Source organism: Amblyomma americanum, chromosome 4, assembly GCF_052857255.1.
Source record: "Amblyomma americanum isolate KBUSLIRL-KWMA chromosome 4, ASM5285725v1, whole genome shotgun sequence".
Taxonomy (NCBI): domain Eukaryota; kingdom Metazoa; phylum Arthropoda; class Arachnida; order Ixodida; family Ixodidae; genus Amblyomma; species Amblyomma americanum.
This window is the reverse complement of record NC_135500.1, coordinates 153,775,922-153,799,744: the sequence shown is the minus strand read 5'-3', so window position 1 is coordinate 153,799,744 and position 23,823 is coordinate 153,775,922. Positions and strand designations below refer to the sequence as shown.

General features: G+C 49.5%; 1 protein-coding gene across 1 annotated transcript in view; it reads right to left on the bottom strand.

Annotated features, from left to right (window-relative positions):
• The window catches only part of LOC144128536 (uncharacterized), a 48,298-nt gene extending 24,936 nt beyond the window's left edge, over positions 1-23,362 (bottom strand). Inside the window, exons 1-2 of the mRNA XM_077661988.1 lie at positions 22,676-23,362; positions 2,198-2,621 (exon numbers count right to left, since the gene is read on the bottom strand). Coding sequence (XP_077518114.1) covers positions 2,198-2,621; positions 22,676-22,753 — 502 coding nt within the window. The 5' untranslated portion in view covers positions 22,754-23,362. The remainder of the gene's footprint in view (positions 1-2,197; positions 2,622-22,675) is intronic.
• Between the last annotated feature and the right edge of the window lie 461 nt (positions 23,363-23,823).

Here is a 23,823-nt window from a genome sequence, read left to right as displayed (position 1 = left end):
AGAACATTGACCCCAATTTTCTTGTCTTCCCCGCACCCGTTCTTTCTATCTGTCAAACGTGCCCGGGCCTACGCTGGCTCTTCCATCGGTTCCAATCGACACAGTGAGGGAAGCAGGGTGACAACAAGCCAGGAGACTGGGAGAGAGCAAAAACAGAAACAATCGCGACCCCGTCTTCCTTCGTTTCACATCTGTTCAAAAGATTGATGGCAGATCTTCAAGGCGATAAGCCTGCTCAGGCGTGAAGCAAGACAAGTGCGCACGCAAATTATAATAACACTAATTGGACAAAACATAGACACAGAGCGATGGAAAGAACAGCAAGAGAGAGGTCCGAGGCAAAAAACAGCGCACCTGACGTCGCCGTCGTCTGTCAGCTGTAATGGTCGTGAGAGTGCAGAAGGCGACGAAGCGGTCGCCCTCCTCCCCCAAGCGAAGGAGACGCAGAGGCTCCAGCCAAGCGTGGGAAAATGGAACCCAAGCCGGTGCGACCCCGCCCCCTTCTCTACGTGCTGGGCTGATCCCCTCGGCCTGCCCTCCCGTTTCGACGGCTGACCTTCGAAGAAATCTTTCGGACGGGCCTCTTCCCAGAAAGCGAGCGCCCTTTGACTGGCACACGTATATCCTATATTTCACATTGCCCAGCCGCCAGCACCTGTCGCTTGCCCCCCTCCCTTTCCCCAAGCCCCAACCGAATCGAGAAGAGCCGAAGCTCTGGCGTTAGCGAGGCGGTCGGAGTGAGTGGAGTGTGTTTACGATGTCGTTACAGCCCTGCAATACTCGTAAGCTTCGCCCTTTTTTTTTTCTGCTCATACCAAATTGAAAGGCTTGAGACGCCTTTGGCTTCGACGTCGGATGATTTGATTAGGGGCTACTGCCCGAGATTCAAGAAGAACACATGGGTTGACTCAAACGCACGCTGTAATGTTGGAGACCCTGTTCATGGCAAGCGTGAGAGATGATGATGGCCTTGAACCCAGCCACTGGTCGTAACTTGGCTCTCTCACCCTCCCCCCCCCCCCCCCCCCTACCCAACGCTGTAAATATCGAGTACTTCTCTGCAGTCTGACCTTTAATACGCGTTTGCGGACACATGAGTAGGTTGCGGGCCGATATGAAGAATAATTTTCTCTGCTGCTACAAAGGAGGGTGCAATCGCGTGACGCTGCGGTGAGCTGCCAGCTCTTGAAAAAGTGAACAAGTTGAAGGAAACAACAAGTGAAACTCAGTGAAGAAAGCGTAAAACCCTATTCTTGGTCAAGGGGACCACTTTTGCTCATGGCGTGGCTTAAATTTTGCTCACGCGTCTCATGCATGGCCACATCCGGGTAGATCAGACCGAAAGTGAAATTCGGGGACTGCAAATCCGTCATGGCGGATATGCGGTGTGAACCCTTTGGTCGAGCATTGTGAATGCGTAGCTATTTTTCAAGATCAGTTGCAGTTCGATGTGTTCCCTTTATTTGGTGACCTGTCCGAATCCTAAATTAAACAGCCCGCTCCCGCTAAGGCATCGACCAGACTGGTTCCGTCTCTGGTTTTATTGTCTGCACGCCCCGAGTAAGAAGCTAGAGAACTCCCCAAAGAACCTGTCAGTTATCAAGCGCTTCAAACTACAATGCAGTTTCTGAAGAAAGCTCCCAAGGGAAGTAGAGAAAAGTATCGGGTGAAAGACATCGAGTCGATCAAGACAGACAATGTCGCTACCACTGGCGTTGGCTACTCGGTTAACCCGTGCAAATATGCATTTTATTTCTAAATACTGTTAGCCCTTGCGGATACCCATACAAAAAAGTCCTATGGGCGTCTATGGAAAGAGCAATGTCCGTCTATGGCCTTTTATGAACGTTTATAAGCACCCATAGAGGTGCTTATTGCCAGCTATAGAGAAATCTATGCCACTAAAGATATAGCTTTGGAACCATACAATTCTCTTAAGTTCTCTACAGAAAAATATATCAGCCTGTATAGACAGCTATAGACAGAAATAGGAAAGGTCTATAGCTATTTGGGCCAAAATTCTATAGCCGGCCATAGGACATTTCTGTACGGGTATTTAACTTGTTGCTAGATTACTCCAGAATGAAATACGTTTTGAGTTGTATTTACGCGCATTGAAAAATTTAATTCCACGCACACAGGAGACAGTGCAGCGTATATGGTCAGAAATTCCCCAACAAGAGTTGAGCAAGCTCACCGTCATGTCTCATGTGCGTGAGCTCGTCCTTGACTAGCATCGCGCCTCCGGGTTCTCCGCCTTCCTCCCAGAGGTCCTCCTCGTCGTCGTCTTCCTCGGACGAGGTGGGCGCCACCGCGTAGATGGTGTCATTGGAGCACTTGGCGTAGAAGTCGGCCGAGTGCGGTCCGGGCACCAGCGTGTGGCACGAGTCGCACACGGCGTCCCTGGTGGCCGTGCACGCGTGCGCCTCGAACAGCCCGCGGCCGCAGCGCGAGCACGGCATGCAGTGGCGCCGGTACGAGTGGTGCGGCTGGAACTGGCCCGGCCGGCACGGCGAGCACTCGGTGTCCAGGCCGTGGCCGCAGGGCCGCAGCACTGCGGTGCCCGGCGCGCATCGGCGGCAGCCCAACCCGTGGCCGTGCCTCCGGTGGCTGCCAGCGTGCTGCATTCGTGCGTGGGAACGACAGGCACACTGTGTTAACCATACCGAGCTATTATAATAATAATAATAATAATTGGTTTTTTGGGGAAAGGAAATGGCGCGGTATCTGTCTCATTTATCGTTGGACACCTGAACCGCGCCGCAAGGAAAGGGATAAAGGAGGGAGTGAAAGAAGAAAGGAAGAGAGAGGTGCCGTAGTGGAGGGCTCCGGAATAATTTCGACCACCTGGGGTTCTTTAACGTGCACTGACACCGCACAGCACACGGGCGCCTTACCGTTTTTCCTCCATAAAAACGCAGCCGCCGCGGTCGGCCAGCTATTATGGACAAAAGCATTTTTGAGCGGGAAACCCTTTATGTACGCAATTTTTTTTCATATAATCTAATACTTCACTTTGACAATCAATATATCCGCAAATCAACCGACGGCAGTCTTGAATTTTTTTTTCTGTTAACGTTTTTGCTATCCTCAAAAGCGTTCCCCGTTGGTTATCTATGGCAGTCTTAACTGCTCAATGCGACCGGTGGGAACAATTTAAAATAAATATCTATCTACATACCAGAATAATGGACCATTACCTTCAATATTTTCATAACAGGGTCTGTCTAACAATTTTTTCAATTTTCGAAAATTTTGCCCGAGAAAGCTGGACTTGAAAAATTCCGAGCTGACTGGTGATTAGCTAAGGCTAGAACTGATTTCTTGGCTGCCGTCATGTTGATTTTGAGCACCTAAATATGAGCGAAAAATAGTTGAAATTTGAAGGAAGTTGCTTTGCATTTCTAGAATTTTGTCTCGGTATCTTAAGAATCTTGAGAAGTCTGTACATTTTAGGAGCCGCAACCTCTGGGCTCCCGGTACCATGATACGCCTCGGCAAACTGCCGGAAGGTCTCGAAGCACAGTGATGATGGGACATCAAAGTGATGCATTTAGGCCCGTAAGCGCGGCCTTGATATAACCACTGCGATGATCTGAAAGGCGGGATTCTGACACCAACGTGTCTGAGTAAGCTTGTTCTAGAGATGATTTTATGTTTCGGTACTTATAACTATTCGGAGTGAGGTGTGAGGTGGGAATGGCCAATTTCCTGGTCGGCGTACTGCAACGCCATGTGAGACAATGCTAACGGCAGGTTCGTGTAGTTTCTTTCATTAGTATGATATCACGCTTCACTGTGTGCAACGCCTGTGGACATAGATGCGTGCATGGCGAGGTCACTATAAATGTATGCATAGGCTAACCCATAGAATGTCGATTTTTGTGTGAAATGTATTGTTAACATATAACTTTTCTCATATGCTTGCCACATTTTTATGACAGACAGTCAACGTGAAAATTTGTCTGGAAATTTTCGCCATATATCTCGTACTCTCATGGCTCAAACACCTTAAGATGGTTTTAGTTCCTCCGGACAAACAGTTATGGGGAACCTGCGCTGCCAAGGTGGCACTGAAATTGTTCCATTCGGTGACTCAAAACTGCTTTTGTCAGCCGCTTGGGCCGCTGCAAACGCGAGAACACATTCTGCGCGATTAGATACCCGCGTTTGGCTGACAGCATTCATTGCCTAGCTTCTCTCGGCGTAGCCCAGATTGCTGACGCACGGCACGTGCGCCTTCGACAGAGCGCGGAGGCTCACGCCAATAAGCGCCCGAAGGTGGCGCGGAAAATTACCAACAGTACTACCCAAAACTGTTTGCTCTTCTCGCTAGGCAGTGTGTTATGGCGCTGCAATCGGCACCGCAAACTTCAGCGCAAGTTCCCCATATGGACCTTGTCAACGACGTAGGTCAGAGTGTCGTGACTGAATACAAATAAGTGCCCCGGTGAATCCTATGCGGGACTCCCAAAAGACAAATGAAACCTTGCATCGCTAATCTGGCTCAGAAAACGCAGATATAAAGAGATCACGGTGTGCTTCCGGTGGCTCTCATCTCAGTTCGAAGCCGTTGGCAAAGCGGAAGTGGATCGTCTTTCGCAAGATGACCGGTCACGCCTACCATAGTGAGAATTCCTACGGCCAAGAACTTTGCAGAGTGCACCATTTCTATTCACTTCGGCCGCCTCTGCATTTCCCTTGTGCCATGCCGGTCAACCATGAGAGAAGCCCTTCTTTTGTATCGGCTACGTGCCGACTCCGCCTACGCACTGGCGTGGCTGCAAAAGATTCATCGTGCTGCATCAGCTATGTGCTTGAGCTGTGCTGTTGCGTTGTAGGCGGTAAACGACACTTTTTGCCTAAAGTGCTTTTAATTTCGCGAAGACCACGAGAAATGTCTGTGCAACGAATCAAAGCGTTGTGCAAGATGTAAAATTTACTAGGAAAAGAATAAGAAAGAAAGAAAAGGAAGGAAGAAATAAAGCAAGAAAGAGAGAAGAAAGAAAGTGAGAAGGGAAGAAAGAAAGAAAGAAAGAAAGGAAGGAAAAAGGAAAGGAAGAAAGAAAGAAAGAAAGAAAGAAAGAAAGAAAGAAAGAATTCTTAAGCGAGTAAAGGCTGCAGCAAAAGCTACTGCTGTCATCACCGATGCCGCGAAGTGGTATGCTGTCTCTCTCTATGGAAGCGCGCTGAAAGCCGCGTTTTGCGAGTGCGCGCGAGCTGGGGCAAGGAGGATCGGTGCGAACTGCACTTTCACGCTTCACGGAGCACGACGCTGTGAAGGCTCCCGCTGGCGCCGACAGGAGGCAGTGTGCCACTTGTAACGGCGGGAGGTGCACGCTGGAGCGAACATGAGGCCCTTACATGCATGCCCCTCTTACCGGATGTGCATTTTGGTGCAACGCGAAAACTCCACCCCTCCCCTTCCTCCTGTCTACCCTTCAACAAAGAGAACAGAGGAATAATGCAGAAAGAATGCAGCGCTACAACAGACACAGAGGCTCACATAAAAATCGCCGCGCGACGTTCTTTGGGGCTGCTGGCCAGAGGTGACATGCATGGTTGAATCGCCCACCGTTACAGTTCGGCAGCAACGTTTGACTTTCGCGCGAAAAGTATTGCTTGATATCTATGGCGCGGACAACTGTACTGCGTTAATAGCGCCCGTACAAAGATACCTTGACTATGTGCAGCGTATGTCATACTAAGAGGGAACACGGAAACGCGTGACCGCCGCGCTTACTGCGCATGCGTCTCTGCCGCCGATTCTCGCCATATGTCACCGGTCGCTGGTAGCAGCAGCGCTTGGCAAGCGTGGCGCCCACGCGTTGCCATGTTCCCTCTTAGTATGACACCTGCGGTACATTGGTGGCTTTTTAAAAGCATCTTTAAAAATAACATGTAATGCGACCTTCCAAAATTCTCACCCCCGAAGAAAAAATGAAGGACGGGAGCAGACCGCAACATAACGACGCGGAATTACATAGGTTAGGTGTATAAGTCTGATTCCTGACTAGACGGCTGTCGTACGCTCTAAGCCATCACTCCAAAACTGCTGCAGGTGCGTAGGCCCATTGTATATTCAAAACGAGCATGAAAGCCTCTGATGCACCTACTGCTTAAAGCGGGCATTAAGAGTACCTTAATACTTCGGCACATCATCGGCAATCGGGCGGTTTTCATTTGAATAGGGGAGAATCACAAGATGGTTTTTTTAATTTTAAGATAAACTTTGTGCGAAGATATTTTTTTCTTTCCATAACGCATGACTTCCAGTTCGGATGTTTCATGCCATCGTTTTCTCAGATACATGGTTTGTAAAATGGAGCGCACAACTTCGCAGGAATGGCGCTACATGTAGAAGAATGCTGCTGAACATCAGAAAAGCGAAGAAAAAATCGCCTGCATGCCCTGCTTTTGCGGACAAACGAAATATGTCCTGAAATTGACGCCTACAAATATTTTTTTCTTTTCTTTGCTATTATGAACAATGTAAATATTACTGAGTTTTGCTGAATATAGTAAAGAGACCAATGCTACGGTGGAAATGATGTGAGCGTTCAGGAACATCATCAGCAATCTCATCGCATTTAATTTCAAATGAGGCAAAGAAAAGAAGTAGGGACTGTTTTATAAATTCACGAGTGGCTAATACACTGCACGCACTTCACTCAGCGCGTGAGTCAGAGGAACGAAACACGGAAGACGCTGTGAGGAGCCACACCCGATGCAACTTTAGCAATGTTTCATGCCAGTGATGCAAGCATGCGCATGCCACAAAGAAATCCCCTCCAAGGAAGCGACGACGCATCACCAACGATGCAACATATCGCACGCAGAGGGGACAGGCCCGTTCAGTCCTGGGCACCACTCCTGCTTTAAGACAGAGTTGGTGCATCGGCGATTCAGATGAGCGCTTTCCTCTCGCCTGATGTCTGATGTGCACACAAGAAAGATATGAAGACAGCAGGAAAGGTGCGTCTGAAAGGCAGGGGCGTAATTTACGACTCTCCGAATCTCCTCCGACGCTGGGTGAAACCGTAATTCTCGAGCAAAAAAAAAAAAAAATTTTTGCTGTGTTACCGGAGCTCTGACCTGAGAAGGGCCCGCTGGAAACAAGTGCATTGAAATCCTTAAGGCGTACATTTCTGAGTCAGACCAGGAACCTTAGACGAAGCTGCCCAAAAGCAACCCGCGCCGAGAGCGGTCTCAACCGCGCGGAAGTTATGTTCTCTCGAGCTGTTATTTTATATGTCCCAATGCACCCGATTTTGCATACTTGCTAGTCGAAGACTTAACATTCTGTCCTCCCTTCGCATATGTGGTACTGAAGAGAACCTCAACCTCAATTTTCTTTTTTTTTTTACTCAGCCCGTGACTACTGGTCACGGGACGCGACTTGATCATTGGGACGGTGCCCTATATATGCACATCGCTGTCACGTCAGCTCTTCAAGTTGACGAGGCCAAACAGCTGCCAACTGGGCACCATCCTATCTTTCTCGTGGGCCTGAGAACATCACCGCAAAACAATCCCGAACCCCACCATGCGTCGCCGTAAAGACAAGCAGGACGCCAGCGAGTCTTTGTAAAGCTTGTAAACCAAAGGTTAAGAGTCCCCGCAAAGCCCCTCTTCGATAGAGCTCTCGCCAACTGCGCCACTGCGGTTTCTCATAGAGGAGGCTGGACGCTATCTGGGGAGACAGCGTTACCTGAAGGCTCGAAGGCTAGTCTCCGCCCCCCCTCCCCCCCAAGAAAAAAAAGATAAAGTGATAAAAAACTAGGCGAACGATAACCTTGCACGCAATTAGAATGATAGACGGAGCGAGCGGTGAGAGCATCCCGAGCGCGCTGTGCCATATGCAGCCAGGCCGCATATCAGATAACGCTGCCTGGAAACCCTTATAGAGCGAGCTCGAAAGAAATAAGCCGCCGGTCCCAACGTGAGTGCTGCGGCAGATAACGAACGAGACAATCGAGCGTAGCCGGTCAGTATTTATTTTCTCTTCTGCAGAACATTGTAAACAGGTTTCGGAAGAGCTAGCAGCGAAGTGACGATAGGAAGGAGGGGAGAGAGAGAGAGAGCTGTCGTGCTCGCGCTTACCTGCCTCCTACATAGAGCACGCAGCATGGCGCCGATGCCTCTTATCTTGTGGACCGCTTGGTAAAGGTGCGCCTTGCGCAGAACATGAAGATCACGTATTTTGAGGCGCCTTGTGGTCTTGTTTGTGGGTCTTATCAGCGGCGGAAAAGATTCAGAAAACAAGGAGCTATCGTCATGGAGGAATGGTGCCTTGGCCTCCGAAAGCAAAGAGGAACTCTTACATCATCTCTCCATGAAGGGGGCTAGCCTCCGAATAATCAAATATCGGCTAGTTTTAAAAGAAGAGCAGAGTCCGATCACACGTCGTCAAACGACTGCACGAGGTCAGAGTGCGAACTATAGGATCCAGTGAAGCCTGTATTGACTGGTGACACGAGATCATCCCGTCCTGCAACGGTAACACATGATGATGGCCATTCGGACACGCCTCGAGTATTGCGTGCGAATATTTGAAACTTTCGAAAGGCTAATCTAATGTTCGACTATTCGAAGAATTATTGCAAACGAATTGAATATGTTCTCAAGTCTTCGGATACATTTGAAAAAGTTGGCATGAAGTCGAATAAGGCACACTGGAGTTTCTGCGACCCGCTCCGAAGCCGCACAGCATGCTGCCCAGATCAGTCAGCGTGGGACGGTGGATTGAATGCCGTAATGCAGTCCATTCGAGTCACGGCCTGGATAATGCTAAAACATCGCCTCATTGATTGAGAGACGCGGCAGTGCTCATGTTCAGCAAACCTTTCAGTGACTCCTGGTCTTGGAGGCCATGGCTAATGCATGACTCTCGCCGCTCTCATAGACTACGATGTGGCGTTAGATTATTCGCAGTCGTCATCAGTAGCAAAAGGTACTATATGACGTGTATCTCCGTTCTTTGTCCTGTGTATTTCGCGCCGAAAAAATTCATTCTACGTAATATATGGCATAACGGTCACTGAGCTAATATATTGACTTCATGTTGCGTGCCCCTAGCGGAAATCGGTGCTGTGCCTTTTGACAGCTTTGGCTATATCTTTCTAAGTTTTAACGCCTTACCAGAGCGCCACTGCTAGCGTTTCGTTGTTTACCCCGATTATTCACTTTGGGCGAGTTTTTACACAAGTAGCAAAAATTAATAAAAATATTGGAATCGCATTTGGTTCGGTTCTGTCGTTAGTCGATTCGCATTGTATTCGGATTTGAAAAAGAGCTATTTACCTCTACACCCCCCGCCTCTCCCTTAAAAAAAAACGATGGCAGCAGAAGGCTACCACATCGTAGAGAGTGGCTTATTGTAGAAAATCAAGACCCATACAGAATTCGAAAATGTTAGTATCCTGGAACAAGCAAGCTGGGTGACACACTTGGCCAGTTGAACGAAGGAAGCAGATGTGCACCTAAGAAATGTACAGCATTCGTCTGAGTAAAGGTTATCGTTTAGTGACCATTGGCCACCGCCCGCGTCAACTTTGACACGAGGAATTTTTGGCACGAGGAGAACCATTACTGTTGGACCGTTAGTTTAGGGCTCTTTAGGTTGCGCTGCGTTTATATGCGCGTGTTACTCAAGCGCAGTGGTGCTTGCGGTTGTACAATGAAATCTTGTGCTACCAGTATCGATTTTTCTCTACGGTTATTTCTGTCTTTAAAAATAGCGCGAATTAAAGAAAAAAATGCCGAATGAACAAAATGCGCTTGCTTATTCCATAGAAAAATAAACATTTATTATAATTGAAGGTTCACAGTGCTTAGCCACCCTCAAAAAATGGGAGACTGTTAGAAACCCACTGAAAAAAAATAAAACAAAAACGCAGAGAAGGAATCAGAAGCGGACAACTCACTTTCTTGCAGTATTTTAGTTGTGCGTCGCGATCGTTCTTTTAAGGTGCCCTGAATCACCTTTTGTTAAAGGGGCTGTTTTCTTAGCTCAAGAGATTCTCATTTAATCGCTGCATTCCTGGCTTGCTATGAAGGAAATACAGCGGCAAAGCTGGCGCTGCATTTGAAACGCTGACAGCGCCGGGCCAATCAAATGTCGGCGTTCTATAGTATACGGATACGACAGCCTCTTGATCACTCGCTCCTTTAGAGCGGATGGTAGCAACAGCCTTGTAGAAAGCAATTAGTAAAAGCCCTTCTAATTCAACGGAAGACAGAATGATGAGTGTTATAAAAGAATTTGACGCGCCGCATTATTCATAGTATTCATAACTTATGCGCCTTCGTATTTGAATGACAACTTTTCTCGGAATAATACGACGCGCAGCAAAGTTTCTGAGCAACCAAGTGGCTTTCTTTCATCTACGGTCGTAAGTTCCGCGAGCACTGTGCATCATCACTGGTTTATACGTTTTACTGTTTGCTATAAACGTATCGGCGTATATGCCAGCCTTCCTTTCGTCTATGCATGCGCGTGTAATTGTATACGGCTGGTGGTTCAAGGGAACGGACAATCAGTTTAAATTTATGGTTTATAGTTTATGGAGGTTTAACGTCCCCAAGCGACTCGGGCTATAAGGGACGACGTAGTGAAGGGCTCCGGAAATTTCGACCACCTGGGGTTCTCTAACGTGCACTGACATCGCACAGTACACGGGCCTCTAGAATTTCACCTCCATCGAAATTCGACCGCCGCGGCCGGGAAGGAGCCCAGGGTAAATTTAATCTTGCAATACTTAGTACTAAAAAATTCTATTAATTTGTGTACCAATATTTTTATGTAGATCGTTTTCAAGATCCACAGTTCAGTTCGCTGTCTCGTGCGTCCTCTTTCCAATTAGTCCGCGCCCGCCGCTGTTGAAGCGAAAATGAGAAAGAATGTTTACAATATTCGTATACAGTGCGAAAGCACGGTGTATCCATGTATGCAGAATTGGCCGTTCTCTAATTTACATTCATAGATCAATGGGAGTCCTCATAACACTCCTGAAGCAGTGGTGCAGCGGTTAAGAGATGCATCACTGCCCTGGGATGGCAAGTGCTGACATCGGTACAATTTCTGCCATCCAGCTTGCTCTTCCTAAGCCACTGCCCTGGGATGGCAGGTGATGCCACATGTGGAATATGCGTGATCCAGGTTGGCCTCGGACAGATAGACAAACGTTAGACAATTTTGTTCGGGTCAGAACCCCCGGATTAGTGCTTTGGCACCAAAATATTACAATAGCTAAAGGGTCTTCCGAGGCTCATGCTCTACTAACGTTCCCAGTAATGCTTGGCTGCATTCACTGAAGACGGAGTGTTTGACGCCTGAAACCAACTTTTCTCTACATCTCCTTGCGTTTACAGCAGCGCTTCTCCACTGCAATTTGGGTGCACACTGTCAGGTGCTTCATAGCCTGGAATGCTTCATAGCTGCGTGCGCGACACGATGAAATATCGGTGTTATTGCACGTGCGAGAACATGACGACGTAAGCCTCGTGGTAGTAAAAGGGTTACGCACGAGCCTGACCCGACGCTTTCGCGACCCGCTTTAACGACCGGCCTGCCTGACACTGGAATATAGTGAAACGATAAAGCGAACGTCGCTGTTGACGGCTCAGAAGCGGCTGTTTATTCGCCGGTCGAGCATCCGATAGTGCACCAAGTGCAATGTAGATCAGTGCACAGGCACTGCAGAGCTCCATGTGACGCGGTAGGAGGTCGGAGATATGGCTGGGCGATGTTGTTCTGCACTTTGCCTATACGGCGGCAGTAACACTTTCTTTAGCCTGGCAGCCGCCCAAGGACAGTTGCCGTGAAGGGCCGGTACAGCGTCCGATAAAAATGAGACGCAGGAAAAGGAAAGCACTCGAGGCAGGAAGACACAGTGCGCATTCCAAGGAGAGCTCACGTGCGAAAGACACCGTCCCCTATCTCTGCTTCCGTGAGAACAAAAGGGATGCGAACCGGCTTGCGCGAGTTTCCAAGGTGCCCTCGTTACAAGGAGGACGCTTCCGTTTTAGCGAGGACATTTAGGAAGACGCAATGCACGGACTTGTGTAGAATGCTCGATAGTGGCGTTCCACACCAAAGGAATCGACATGTCCAACATTCTCGGAGAGAAATTTTGAAAATTGTGAGACCCTGTTACGGAAATATTGAAGGTAACGGTCGATTCTTCTGATATGTGCAAAATCTTTATTTTTACGTGCTTCTATCGATCGCATCAAAGAGTTAAGACTGCCATACGAAGACGATAGCAAAAACGCGAATAGAAAAAAAAAACACACACACAAGGCTGCCGTCGGGTGATGTGCGGATATATTGATTGTTATAGTGAAATCATACATTATGTGAAAAAATTGCGTTCATGAAAAGTTTCCCCCGCTCAGAAATGCTTTTGTCTAGAATTCTTGGATTGAGAAAGCTAAAGGTATTTCTTCGTAGCATCTCGCATTTAAGGGTAAATGGTGTATGTGGGAGATCAGGCACGCATAAACAGGATCGACAACGCTATATCATCACCCCAGTAGACAGCATTTAATTTTCTGAACTACCTAGCCGGGGCACTTTGGACAAGCGCGGCGCCTGCCGCACACTGCCCCTCCGCAATCCGCATGGGGATCCGCGTCACGCATGTAGAGCAGTTAGGCAGAATAGGTGTGCCTAAGTGCTGTGCTTCGAATAACGTATTATATAGCTTTGCTTAGCTTGAAGACCCTAAAAATACCGCATGCGGTATATTTTAGATATGTTGCCGCAGGGGAAGCGCTGAAACGCCCATACCTGCTCTCACCAGCTAGGGCGTGTACCGGGGCCATGTTAAAGCAGCACTGAGGACAACTGTATGGAATTATTGTTTTGAGTGAAGATTGATTCCCCGCCTCTTCCTGGGCATGCGGATGCTTGTCCGGCAGCAAATAGTGCATTTGTGCCTCAGAAAATTTTATTTTAAAAATTTTCCAGCCGCTTTATTCAGACTAGTCACTTCTGCACCGAGAAGAGCTGGTTGCGGCCGTTTTGAAGTGAATGATGGTGCAGCATAGCCTCTGAGATCCGGTCCAAAAATTTATGATCGACGCAAGCAGTTCACTCGCGCAATCGGGCGGTGATGGCGACCCCTGTATTTGGTTTTTGGTCTTTTCTAGCCTATAAGTTATAAAGGCTCCCTTTTCGACGAGAGTGGTCTCTTTGTCGTTAGAATGCCTTAGAGTCTATGTATCGATACAGCCAAACTTCAATTTACCCTCAGTGTCGTGGCTTCTGCTTTGGTGGTTTCCGCTCTAGTTAGTGTTAGAGCCTATTGGCCTTCGTCCAGCGTGTTAAACATAGCTTAGCCGCCACGGTACATTGAAAACAAAGATCGATGCTGCCTAATGTGAAATTGATTTAATATAAACAAAAAGCAACTAAATGGGAATGTGCTGCCTAGTTAATGTTTCATATTTTATGACACGCGGTGTCTTGTCTGCTCAAGTGTATCGTATGACGAACGGCACAATCAAAACCATATTTTTGTTTGGGTGTAGCAAGTTCATGAACGTAAGCAATGCAGAAGGGAAGCGAAAGAAGGAAAAACATGAGGGAGCGGCACACAGAAGCAGCTTTCAAAATCGATAGGCCTTTGATTTATTTTATTACAGACATTGCCCAGGGATTTTGTCCGAACTTCGCGCCGTCTCAACAAATATAGCGAATTCGAGTGACCGGTAGGCAAACGATGGTTCCCTTTTATACGAAGACATATTACAATGACGAATTCGTTAGTAAGTAGAGAGCACATGCAGTGACATGTACTGAATAAGTACGGCCTACTTTTGCTTTCAATCACACAATCAAGTAAACAAAATGCAGGTTAGTAAAGTGTTTGCGAAATTCGAACAATTAAGATAACCTGTTATTTAATACATAGAGACAACGAGCTCATGCGAGCATTTGATTGAATTCTCTTATACAATTAATGGGACACAACTTTCCTCAGTATCAGAATACAAATATCTCGGCGTATTCATAACTTCCAACCTAAGCTGGAGACGACATGTCGACTATGTAACAGGAAAGGCGTGTCGCGTTCTTGGTTTTTTAAGGCGTAACACCAAGCAATTCTCTTTAGAAACAAAAGAGTTACTTTTTATGACAAACGTTCGCTCGGTTCTCGAATATGCCTGCGCAGTATGGGACCCTTGGCGTAAAACGGATATAGAAAAACTTGAGAGGGTACAAAACTTGGGTATCCGATATGTGTTTAACAACTATACCAGGAGCTTTAGCGTTTCACGTGCAAAAAACTCGCTGGGATGGAAGACGCTTGAAAAACGTAGATATTGTTTGAGGTTAAAATTTTTTCATAGTATTTACTATTCCAATACTGGCATAAACCGTGACCTGTACATCCATTCACCAAACTATATTTCGCTACGTCGTGACCATCGATTAAAAGTTAAGGAAATTAACTGTAAATCAGAGATGTACAAATATGCTTTTTTCCCTAGGTCTATAAGAGATTGGAACCGGCTCTCTGAAGAGGTGGTATTAATTACGTCAGGTGATTTATTCTCTTCATCTCTGTGAATGCTGTTTTTAGGCTGTATTACTGTTGCATCATGGTTGCATTGTATGTGCTGCACTTTGTTACCTTTCTTTTCGTTTGTATGATGTGTTATTCCCCCCCCACTGTAATGCCACTTGTGGCGCTGTGGGTATTACAATAAACAATATACAATAAACAATAAACAATTGAAGAAACGTGGAACCTCGCACCCTTATTAACGCTACAGCTATAAGTTTAGCCTGTAAGTATTCTGATGGAAAACTCTGAGAGGAAACGTGCAAATCGGAACACCAGTCTCAGAGGCGGTTCAAGAGGAAATCATTTGTTGTTCTTCAAACACGGCGCAGGCAAACGACACAGCAAACCGAGACGGTGCGTCACAGCTGCCACTTCACACGAACCTGAATGAGAAGGAGCCCGTTTGCAGAGCTGCAGGCGCTATCTAATCTCAAAGACGCCCACGGCGGGACAGAAGCCACAGGGCGGCTGCGCGGATGTTTTCTCGCCACTTTGTTTCTAGCCTCTTCGCCTGAGGGTCAGCAAACTTCACTTGGGACTCCAGGAAAGGTGCTTGAGCGCCAAAGGCTGTGCAAAGCGAGCTGATAAGGATAAGAGGGGAAAGTGCGAAAACGAGCATCCATTTTGCATCCGGCCGGGGTTACAACCTCCGCGATGTGAATGGACATCATCACCATCGTCATCAGCCTGACTACGCCCAAGGCAGGACAAAGGCCTCTCCCATGTCTCTCCAATTAACCCTGTCCTTTGTCAGCTGCGCCCACCGTATCCCCGCAAACTTCTTAATCTCATCCGCCCACCTAACCTTCTGCCGTCCCCTGCTACGCTTACTTTCTCTTGGAATCCACTCCGTTACCCTCAAGGACCAGCGGTTATCTTGCCTTCGCATTACGTACCCTACCCAAGCCCATTTCTTCCTCTTGATTTCGACTAGGATGTCATTAACACGAGTTTGTTCCCCCACCCACTCTGCCCGCTTCCGGTCTCTTGACGTTACACCTATCATTTTTCTTTACATAGATCACTGCGCTGTCCTTAACTCCAGTTGATTATTTTTGTCAGCCTCCACGTTTCTGCCCCATAAGTAAGTACGACACAGCTGTTATATACCATATACTGGCTATGGGTGGCCATATACTGGCTTATTCGCTACCGTTTCACCTTGTTGTCTTCTTGTCTGAGAGTAGGAGTGCGTTTGTTGACCGGGATGATACGCGAGGAGCCAGCGAGAGGGCAAGCATTCCTCGAGAGCAAAGTGAGGCGGACTCGGGGCCAATTTTTTCTGCGGACTCGCTCCGTATGTGGGGAGCTGAAAGGGAGAGAGAGAGAGTGGAGGGGAGAATAGACGTTTCGAGAGCGCGTTGACAGCGCTGTTGATCGATCGAGAGTTTAACGCCCCGCTTGTCTCGGGGTGAGCGGGAAGATGAGGTCAACTGAGTTGTGCTTCCCGGAGGAAGCACAACTGCTGCGGAGTCGAGAGGAGCGTCACGCGGTAAAAGCATACTCTCGTAGGCCCCGTATGCTAATGAGGCCTCTTCGTGTTGACCGAGAGGCGGAGACTTGACCGATGAGCAGAGCGCGAATGCCAAAGAGAAATGAAGCGAAGTTGGATCCACATCATGTTTGCATCAAGGAGTCATGTGGGCCTCCCTGGGACTCGGAATGGCCGAACGGGATTAATCACGGCATCATGAGAACCGGTCGACGCCATTGGCTGGAGCGACGTCTTTCAGGGGCATGTGCCGCTGCGTTCTTGAGTTCTATCCGACTATAGCTGATGAACTGCAGGCAACACTGAGAAAGAAGCTAAATAATATGAAAGTAGGAGGAGAAAAGAAAGTGGCCAGAAAGCGCCAGGGCAGTCACTATATATACAACGCGATTTTAGTTGGACACATTGTCACCCAGCTCACAATAAACTCAAATCCTTAGTTACTAAACCAACAATCAGGTTTTTGACTGCACTATAAGCTCCGAAATTAACCGTTTGTCCTTTTTTGTTTCTTTAAGAACTCAGGCAATTAACATCTAAATTGCAGGGATGCTGTGTAGACAAGTGATATGCGTATTTAGTCAGGAGGGCGGGTTTTTTTTTTTTTTCTCTGCTGTAGCTAATGTTTAATGCCTGAAGCATCACAGCAGTGCCTTAAGCTGGAGCTGGAAGAGGCGCCCAAGGGAGCTGCATACAATTACAAATAATGTTTGCAAAGATGTTCCTTTTATTTCAACACCCTCAAGAATATCGGTCACAAAGTATAGCTATTCGCGGATTGCCACAATTGTTGATTATTAAGAGAAAATGCCGTTATATTCTCAGCGCATGATTTGTAAACCTGGCGGTTAGAGAAGGATAGAAAAAAGCATGGACTCGTTTTTGGCCTTCATCAATGCAAATTAGACGTTAAGTTTGCATCGCGCGGATTTAGGCTGGGATTAGCAAACAGGCAGCTCACTCAGGTGTGAGTTCTTACACGGGACTACACGTTTTGAATGGATTATATGGAGAGAGCAGAATTTTGGTCAGTTAGACACAAGCATACTTTCTTGCTCCAGAGCCGTTAATTTTAATACTGCTCGACTATGTTAAACGACTAGACGCTATGACACAAGTCCAAGGATTGCATTGTGACGTTCCCACCTGTCGGGGGTCAGTCACATAATCTACGGGTCCTGCTGAAGCGAGGAGAAATGAGCCAACAAGGCGGTAACCCGGCAAAACATTATTTATTCTTCTCTGCCTGAAGGCGAAACTGGTGGTCCGCTCACCGCTGGCTTTCAGGAGCCTCTGGTTGTAGGTCCGGCAGATCGGGGCTCCACTCCAATCGTCTCGCGTCGGCGGGCCGCGGCTGCTTCGGCTCTCCCGGGCTCTGCCTCTCTTCCCGGCGTCTCTCGGCTGGCGGTGCTGTGACGGGTCGAGGCCACAGGACTCTTGGGCGTTTCGGCTGGCGGTCAGTTTGCTACGGACGCTGAAGTCCGGCTTCGCTGACTATAGACCAGCGCGACATCTTGCGTCCGTTCGCCTCGCCCGTCTCTGCTCGACTCCTTTCCTTTGTCTCGTTGGCCCCGCCGCGTCTCTCCGGAGATTCCCTTTCTCTCTCTCTCTCTCTGGGTCATCCTCGCCCAACGGTTTTTCGTCGTCGCTGCTCACACAGCCGATCAAAGGCACCCGCCAAACTTCTAGGAATCCGCGGCTGTTACGACGGGAAGGCCGATGGCGCCGTTGGGGATGGGTCGAAGGGGATCAGGTGTCCCTCGGAGGGCGACGCTTCTCTGCAGTCAGTCCGTCCGGTGCCAGCCGCCGACCTCCTCCGCCACCTCGAGCCATTACGCAGCCCGTCGTGTCCGCTGCTAGTAAGGTCGCCTGTCGGCCTGCACACACAAAAGCACAAACGAACCCGTCTTCGCGCGCCGGTGGGGGGGGGGGGGGGGGGGGGGGCAGCACGGCGCAAACCGCAGAGAAGACTGCGGCTGCGTAGGGCACCGCGCGCAGCCTCTCCTCTTTAGCCGTCTGGCGGTCTTTGCACATCTGTCTTCTGCATCGCCCGCCGCCGTCTTCGCCGACATGTCTGGGCCAATAAATTTGAAGGCAGGGAAAATGTCTTGGGCACTGGTCGCCTGGTTAGTTCTTTTCAGCAATGCCGGGGCCTCCCGTATGCGGCCCTTCACAACCCCCTCTTCTTACAAAGAAATTTTCTAGGAAAATTTTACATTCACGTCGCTCTCACAGCACACTGTTCGTAACAGAGTTCTCAACACCATCTTTCATAGCACCACGTTATGAACGGGCCAGTAACTCCATCAGGCAGATCAAATTAATATGACCAAACAAAACAACAAATCCAGGTCCGCTCTTATTGTAAATCACCAGTCATTCACGCATGACAGCTCAGAGACAAAATTTTGCTACTAAGACGAGAATGTGTAGCCAGTCAGTCATTCTCATTGTTCAATGATCGCAGCAATTCACAGACTCCCCTTACGTCATGCTGCCCACGAAAATGTTACGTAAAATCAGGAGGTGGCCCATGCAATTCTTTAACCCTCGGTGTCTTTCTCCAGTGGCAGTTTCTACAGTGTTCTGCCACATCCTGTCTCAGTCCATGCCAGAAATAGCCTTCGCTAACTGCCCGACGGGTCTTTCGAAAGCCTAAATGTCCTCCGCCTTCCATATCATGGCATAACCTCACAACTTCCCTTCTCATTTGCAAAGGGACAACCGCTCTGTCTGCGGCCCCGTGCGCTTTGTCTCTGTAACGGAGTACACCACAAGAGTCCAAATGATAAAAACCCGACTCTTTCCCTTCTGAGCTGTTGCACACGTTTATCAATTTTAGGACAGACGGATCTTTCCTTTGCCCCTTGTACAGGCGGGTTCGCTCACTCGCAGGGGGAACATCGATTACTCTGGCGTCCGCCGCGCTGCTAAGCGCATCTGCATGGCGATTGCTCTCCCTTGCCTCGCTCAGCCGTTCTGCTTTGCCCGCGCATAGGCTCACTACCGCTTCTGAACGCCCTCGCTCATGATGGCCGTCAGTAGAGGATCTATTTCTTTCCTCAACAGCCTCACGGCTGCCCTTGCCTTCTTCAGTACGCCGCTCGTAACAGGCCGTGTGATCTGGAATGCGCCCGCGCGATACCTGACGCATACGACAACAACGTGAGGTATGCCCGGACCTGCCGCACGAGAAGCACGCGCCTGATTCGACGCGCCGATTGAATTTTCCCGTCTGCCTGGATGGACGCTCTTCACGTATCCGAATGCTCTTTACGAGCAGCTTCTCCAGCCGATCTAGACGTTCACTAAGCTCACTCATCTCTTTCCCGCTTTCTACACGCCGGACAATAGCGGTGTTCGTGCGGGTCACTTCCTCTAACAGCTCTCCTCTAGACGCTACCTCCACTGCCTCTTCGAATGTCTTGGGATCATGTGACAGAGCAAATCTCCTCATCGGATCGCGGAGCCCATTCAGAAAAATAGAGGTCAGCTGTTCCTTAAGGATTTCGCGTCTCACTTCACTTTTCGACGCCTCATCGCCATCAACGTCCCCGAAGGCCTCCACCCCGAGCTTACGCAGTCGGCTCGCGAACGAGCGCACATTTTCACCAGCGTTCTGCCTTGCGCTCAGAAACTTCTCAAACTTCCTGTACGCCGGCTCAGTATCAAATCGTTTCAGCGCGAGCGCTTTAAACGATCTATACGAAGTTACGCCGGCCACCTCCTCATCCAACCACGCAAAGTCTAGAGCCGCCCCGACCATCTTACACCGCGCCATCCCGATTAACTGTTTCTCCTGCCATCCGCCCAGATTACCAACCTGCTCTAAAATTTGGAGAAAATCTCTTAATTTGGGACCATTGTCGTCCCCCGTGAACGATGGAATCACAGCTCCCAACAGCATCTGATTTGCTCCTATTACCCCTTCGTGAAGACTCGGTGATTCCTGTAGCGACATGTTGGCCCCTTTCTCCTCAGGTACGAGGGTGAATGGTCTCGCACCACAACTTCAGCAAAATCCCACCGCTGCCACCACTTGTGACGTTCCCACCTGTCGGGGGTCAGTCACATAATCTACGGGTCCTGCTGAAGCGAGGAGAAATGAGCCAACAAGGCGGTAACCCGGCAAAACATTATTTATTCTTCTCTGCCTGAAGGCGAAACTGGTGGTCCGCTCACCGCTGGCTTTCAGGAGCCTCTGGTTGTAGGTCCGGCAGATCGGGGCTCCACTCCAATCGTCTCGCGTCGGCGGGCCGCGGCTGCTTCGGCTCTCCCGGGCTCTGCCTCTCTTCCCGGCGTCTCTCGGCTGGCGGTGCTGTGACGGGTCGAGGCCACAGGACTCTTGGGCGTTTCGGCTGGCGGTCAGTTTGCTACGGACGCTGAAGTCCGGCTTCGCTGACTATAGACCAGCGCGACATCTTGCGTCCGTTCGCCTCGCCCGTCTCTGCTCGACTCCTTTCCTTTGTCTCGTTGGCCCCGCCGCGTCTCTCCGGAGATTCCCTTTCTCTCTCTCTCTCTCTGGGTCATCCTCGCCCAACGGTTTTTCGTCGTCGCTGCTCACACAGCCGATCAAAGGCACCCGCCAAACTTCTAGGAATCCGCGGCTGTTACGACGGGAAGGCCGATGGCGCCGTTGGGGATGGGTCGAAGGGGATCAGGTGTCCCTCGGAGGGCGACGCTTCTCTGCAGTCAGTCCGTCCGGTGCCAGCCGCCGACCTCCTCCGCCACCTCGAGCCATTACGCAGCCCGTCGTGTCCGCTGCTAGTAAGGTCGCCTGTCGGCCTGCACACACAAAAGCACAAACGAACCCGTCTTCGCGCGCCGGTGGGGGGGGGGGGGGGCAGCACGGCGCAAACCGCAGAGAAGACTGCGGCTGCGTAGGGCACCGCGCGCAGCCTCTCCTCTTTAGCCGTCTGGCGGTCTTTGCACATCTGTCTTCTGCATCGCCCGCCGCCGTCTTCGCCGACATGTCTGGGCCAATAAATTTGAAGGCAGGGAAAATGTCTTGGGCACTGGTCGCCTGGTTAGTTCTTTTCAGCAATGCCGGGGCCTCCCGTATGCGGCCCTTCACAGCATTAATCAAGACAATCAGAGTACCTGCGATCATAATAGAATGCTCGAGTAACGAGGACCAAATAGCACTGTATTGCGTCGTCACTCTAAATGTATTGCGTCGTCACGCTAAACGAGATGCCCTGTGGCGATGTACGAAGGCGGGATTACCTCAAACGGCACTGACTACTGCGCCAACTCTGAATCACCCGAATTTGGGCAAGCATTTTCAATTTTGAGTCGTACTCACCACACTGAAGTAAGAAATTCGAGGGGAAAACAGCCCCAGTCTAGAGGCGTTGGTAATAAAAGTTTTTAAACAACACCACCATCGAGAAAAACTGCTACACACTGTCTCTTGTGATAACACTTGCGCCTCAAGAAGAGAAAGTGACGAAACTAACATAAAATAAGCATTTCCTTAACAAAATGGAAGATCCAGCTAGTTGATGCACTGTGTTGACTACGAACACAGCGCAAAGCACCGGGTCAAGCACGAAGACGCGACGAAAGCACGGAGCCCTGCGAGTCTCGTCTTCGCTTTTGCCCTGGTGCCTTGCGCTGTGTTTTACTCGACAAGTTCCACGTTGCAAGGCAGCTTTTTTTTAGAGGCAGAATAATAAAAGGCACAGAATATTCCGTAATAATCTTCAGATTTTGTTATAAAGGAAAAAACAAACTGTTGTCAAGGTGGTCAAGGTTGCGTCCAGATCTTTCTGTCCGTTCTTTTGCATAGATATACAGGGCGTAATATTTATTATTGCCGTCCAGTTGTACTAGTTTCTGCTGAGCCTCGTTGTTTGCCGAAAAACAGCCTGTGTTCTGAGGACCATGCACCCCAAAACCCTTGCATAAAATCAAAACCTACCAGGAGACGAGAACTAAACAGGGTAAATGCTGTGTTGGTTTACGGGCCGAAACTGCAGTAGAATCGAGCACTATGTCGGTGCTGTCGCCGCACACGCCTTAGAGCTTCGAGCCAAAAGGGCGGTCACTCCGGCGGATCAACTTATGAGTTTTTAACGAGAAGATGGAACAGTCGCGTTTATGCGAAATGATCACAAAGAACCAGTGATCTCAGTACATTATTAGTAGACAGCGTATGGATGCATACTGAGCAGTTGGCGGCTAGGATGGAATGAGGCTTTCGTCTCGCGGTTTATAATGATCAATGTTTCTCAGGCAAGTATAGACTAGAGCGGGTGCCATGCTTTAAACACGCCTATCGTCTGCCCGCGTACAGAGGAACTGGGATCGGGAGAAGGTTTGACGATAGTTGTTCAAGAATTCGCCTTGTACAAAACTCACGCCGTTGATGCACTTTGTTTCAAACAACTCATCAGAATCCTTACTTCGTTGCGTGACGAAGACAAACATAAAACGGCACGCGCATCAAAACGGTTATAACATGCACCCAGGTAGACGGAACAGTGAACAGTTGTGCGTCCTAACAAATTAGCTCAACAGTCTACAACCGCGCTTCCGAGATTCCCGAAAACAATGTCGAAAACCAGCATCGGATTCTACACAAATAAAGCTATGGTAAACTCACCACTGACGTGACGGTAACGGCGATGAGAAGGAGCACCGAAGCAGTCGCTGACATCTCCAGTTTCTTTACTCTTGACATTTCGGGGAAAGCAGTCGATCCGAAATAATAACACGCGCAGTTCAGTCAATCACTCAGTCAGACAGAATGTGATAATTAAATGAAGCCGGCCGACGCTGACAGTGCACAAGGAGAGGTTGATGTCAACTAAAGGAAGAGTTTCCGACTCCGTGCATGGCCGGTCAGTTCGCAGGCACCGATTGCCCAAAGCAACTTCGACGACGACAGCACGAGTCGAGAGCGCAGGCAGCAGTGGTGCATGGCTAACGGACTGCCGGTGCTGCTCGGCTCGTGCAGATAAGCCAGCGCCGGTGCCCGACGGTCCACTGATGTCAGGGGGCGAGGGGCCGCCGAAGCAGTATCCCGTTGTCTGGCGCCCTGCAGGGGCAGCAGACGATGATTGCTCGTGCGCGCGCGCTGCTCCCCCTCCGGGCTTCGTCGTTCCGCATCAGGAATCGGTCCAGCGAGGAGGGAAGTCAGTCAGCGAGGCTGAGAGCACCAGGAGGCATTCGACAACGAGCAGCCCGCGGCGGCAGCCGGCAGACGCTCACGGCGCTGGACGCGCGCCACCTTCCGGAATGAACGAACAGATGCGGAGGGACCGACGACTGCGGCTTTCGGCGAAGTCCCGTCGGTCGCGTCTCGCACGCCTCTCTGTTTACGCGCCTCTCCTCTTCCTCTCCTCACACCTGCGAGCGCGTTTCTCCCTCGCAGCTTGATGCAAACCCGTAAACAGTCTCCACGGAGCGTCGATAGGTGGAGCCACTGACAAATTTTCTCTCTCTTGTTTTCTTTTCGACATAAGGCGAACGCCGAGCAATCGTTTTCCCACTACCTGTTTTTATTTCCATTTCTTTGTTATCTGCGCCGTGCTTTCGCGCGCCTAGAGCGCCGATCGCTTCGGCAGCTTAGCCGAAACCGGTCGAAATTAAAGTTGTCTCTTTTCGGGACTACTACGACTTCCCTTGTCCCCGACCTCCTATTACCGGCATAGACACCTTGGGTCCCTTTTCCTTTTGCTGCTAGCTGCCAGATGTTGTCGGCCTCGGAAGGTCGGCTGGTCAGGTTTAGCCGGACGTCACTAAAACACC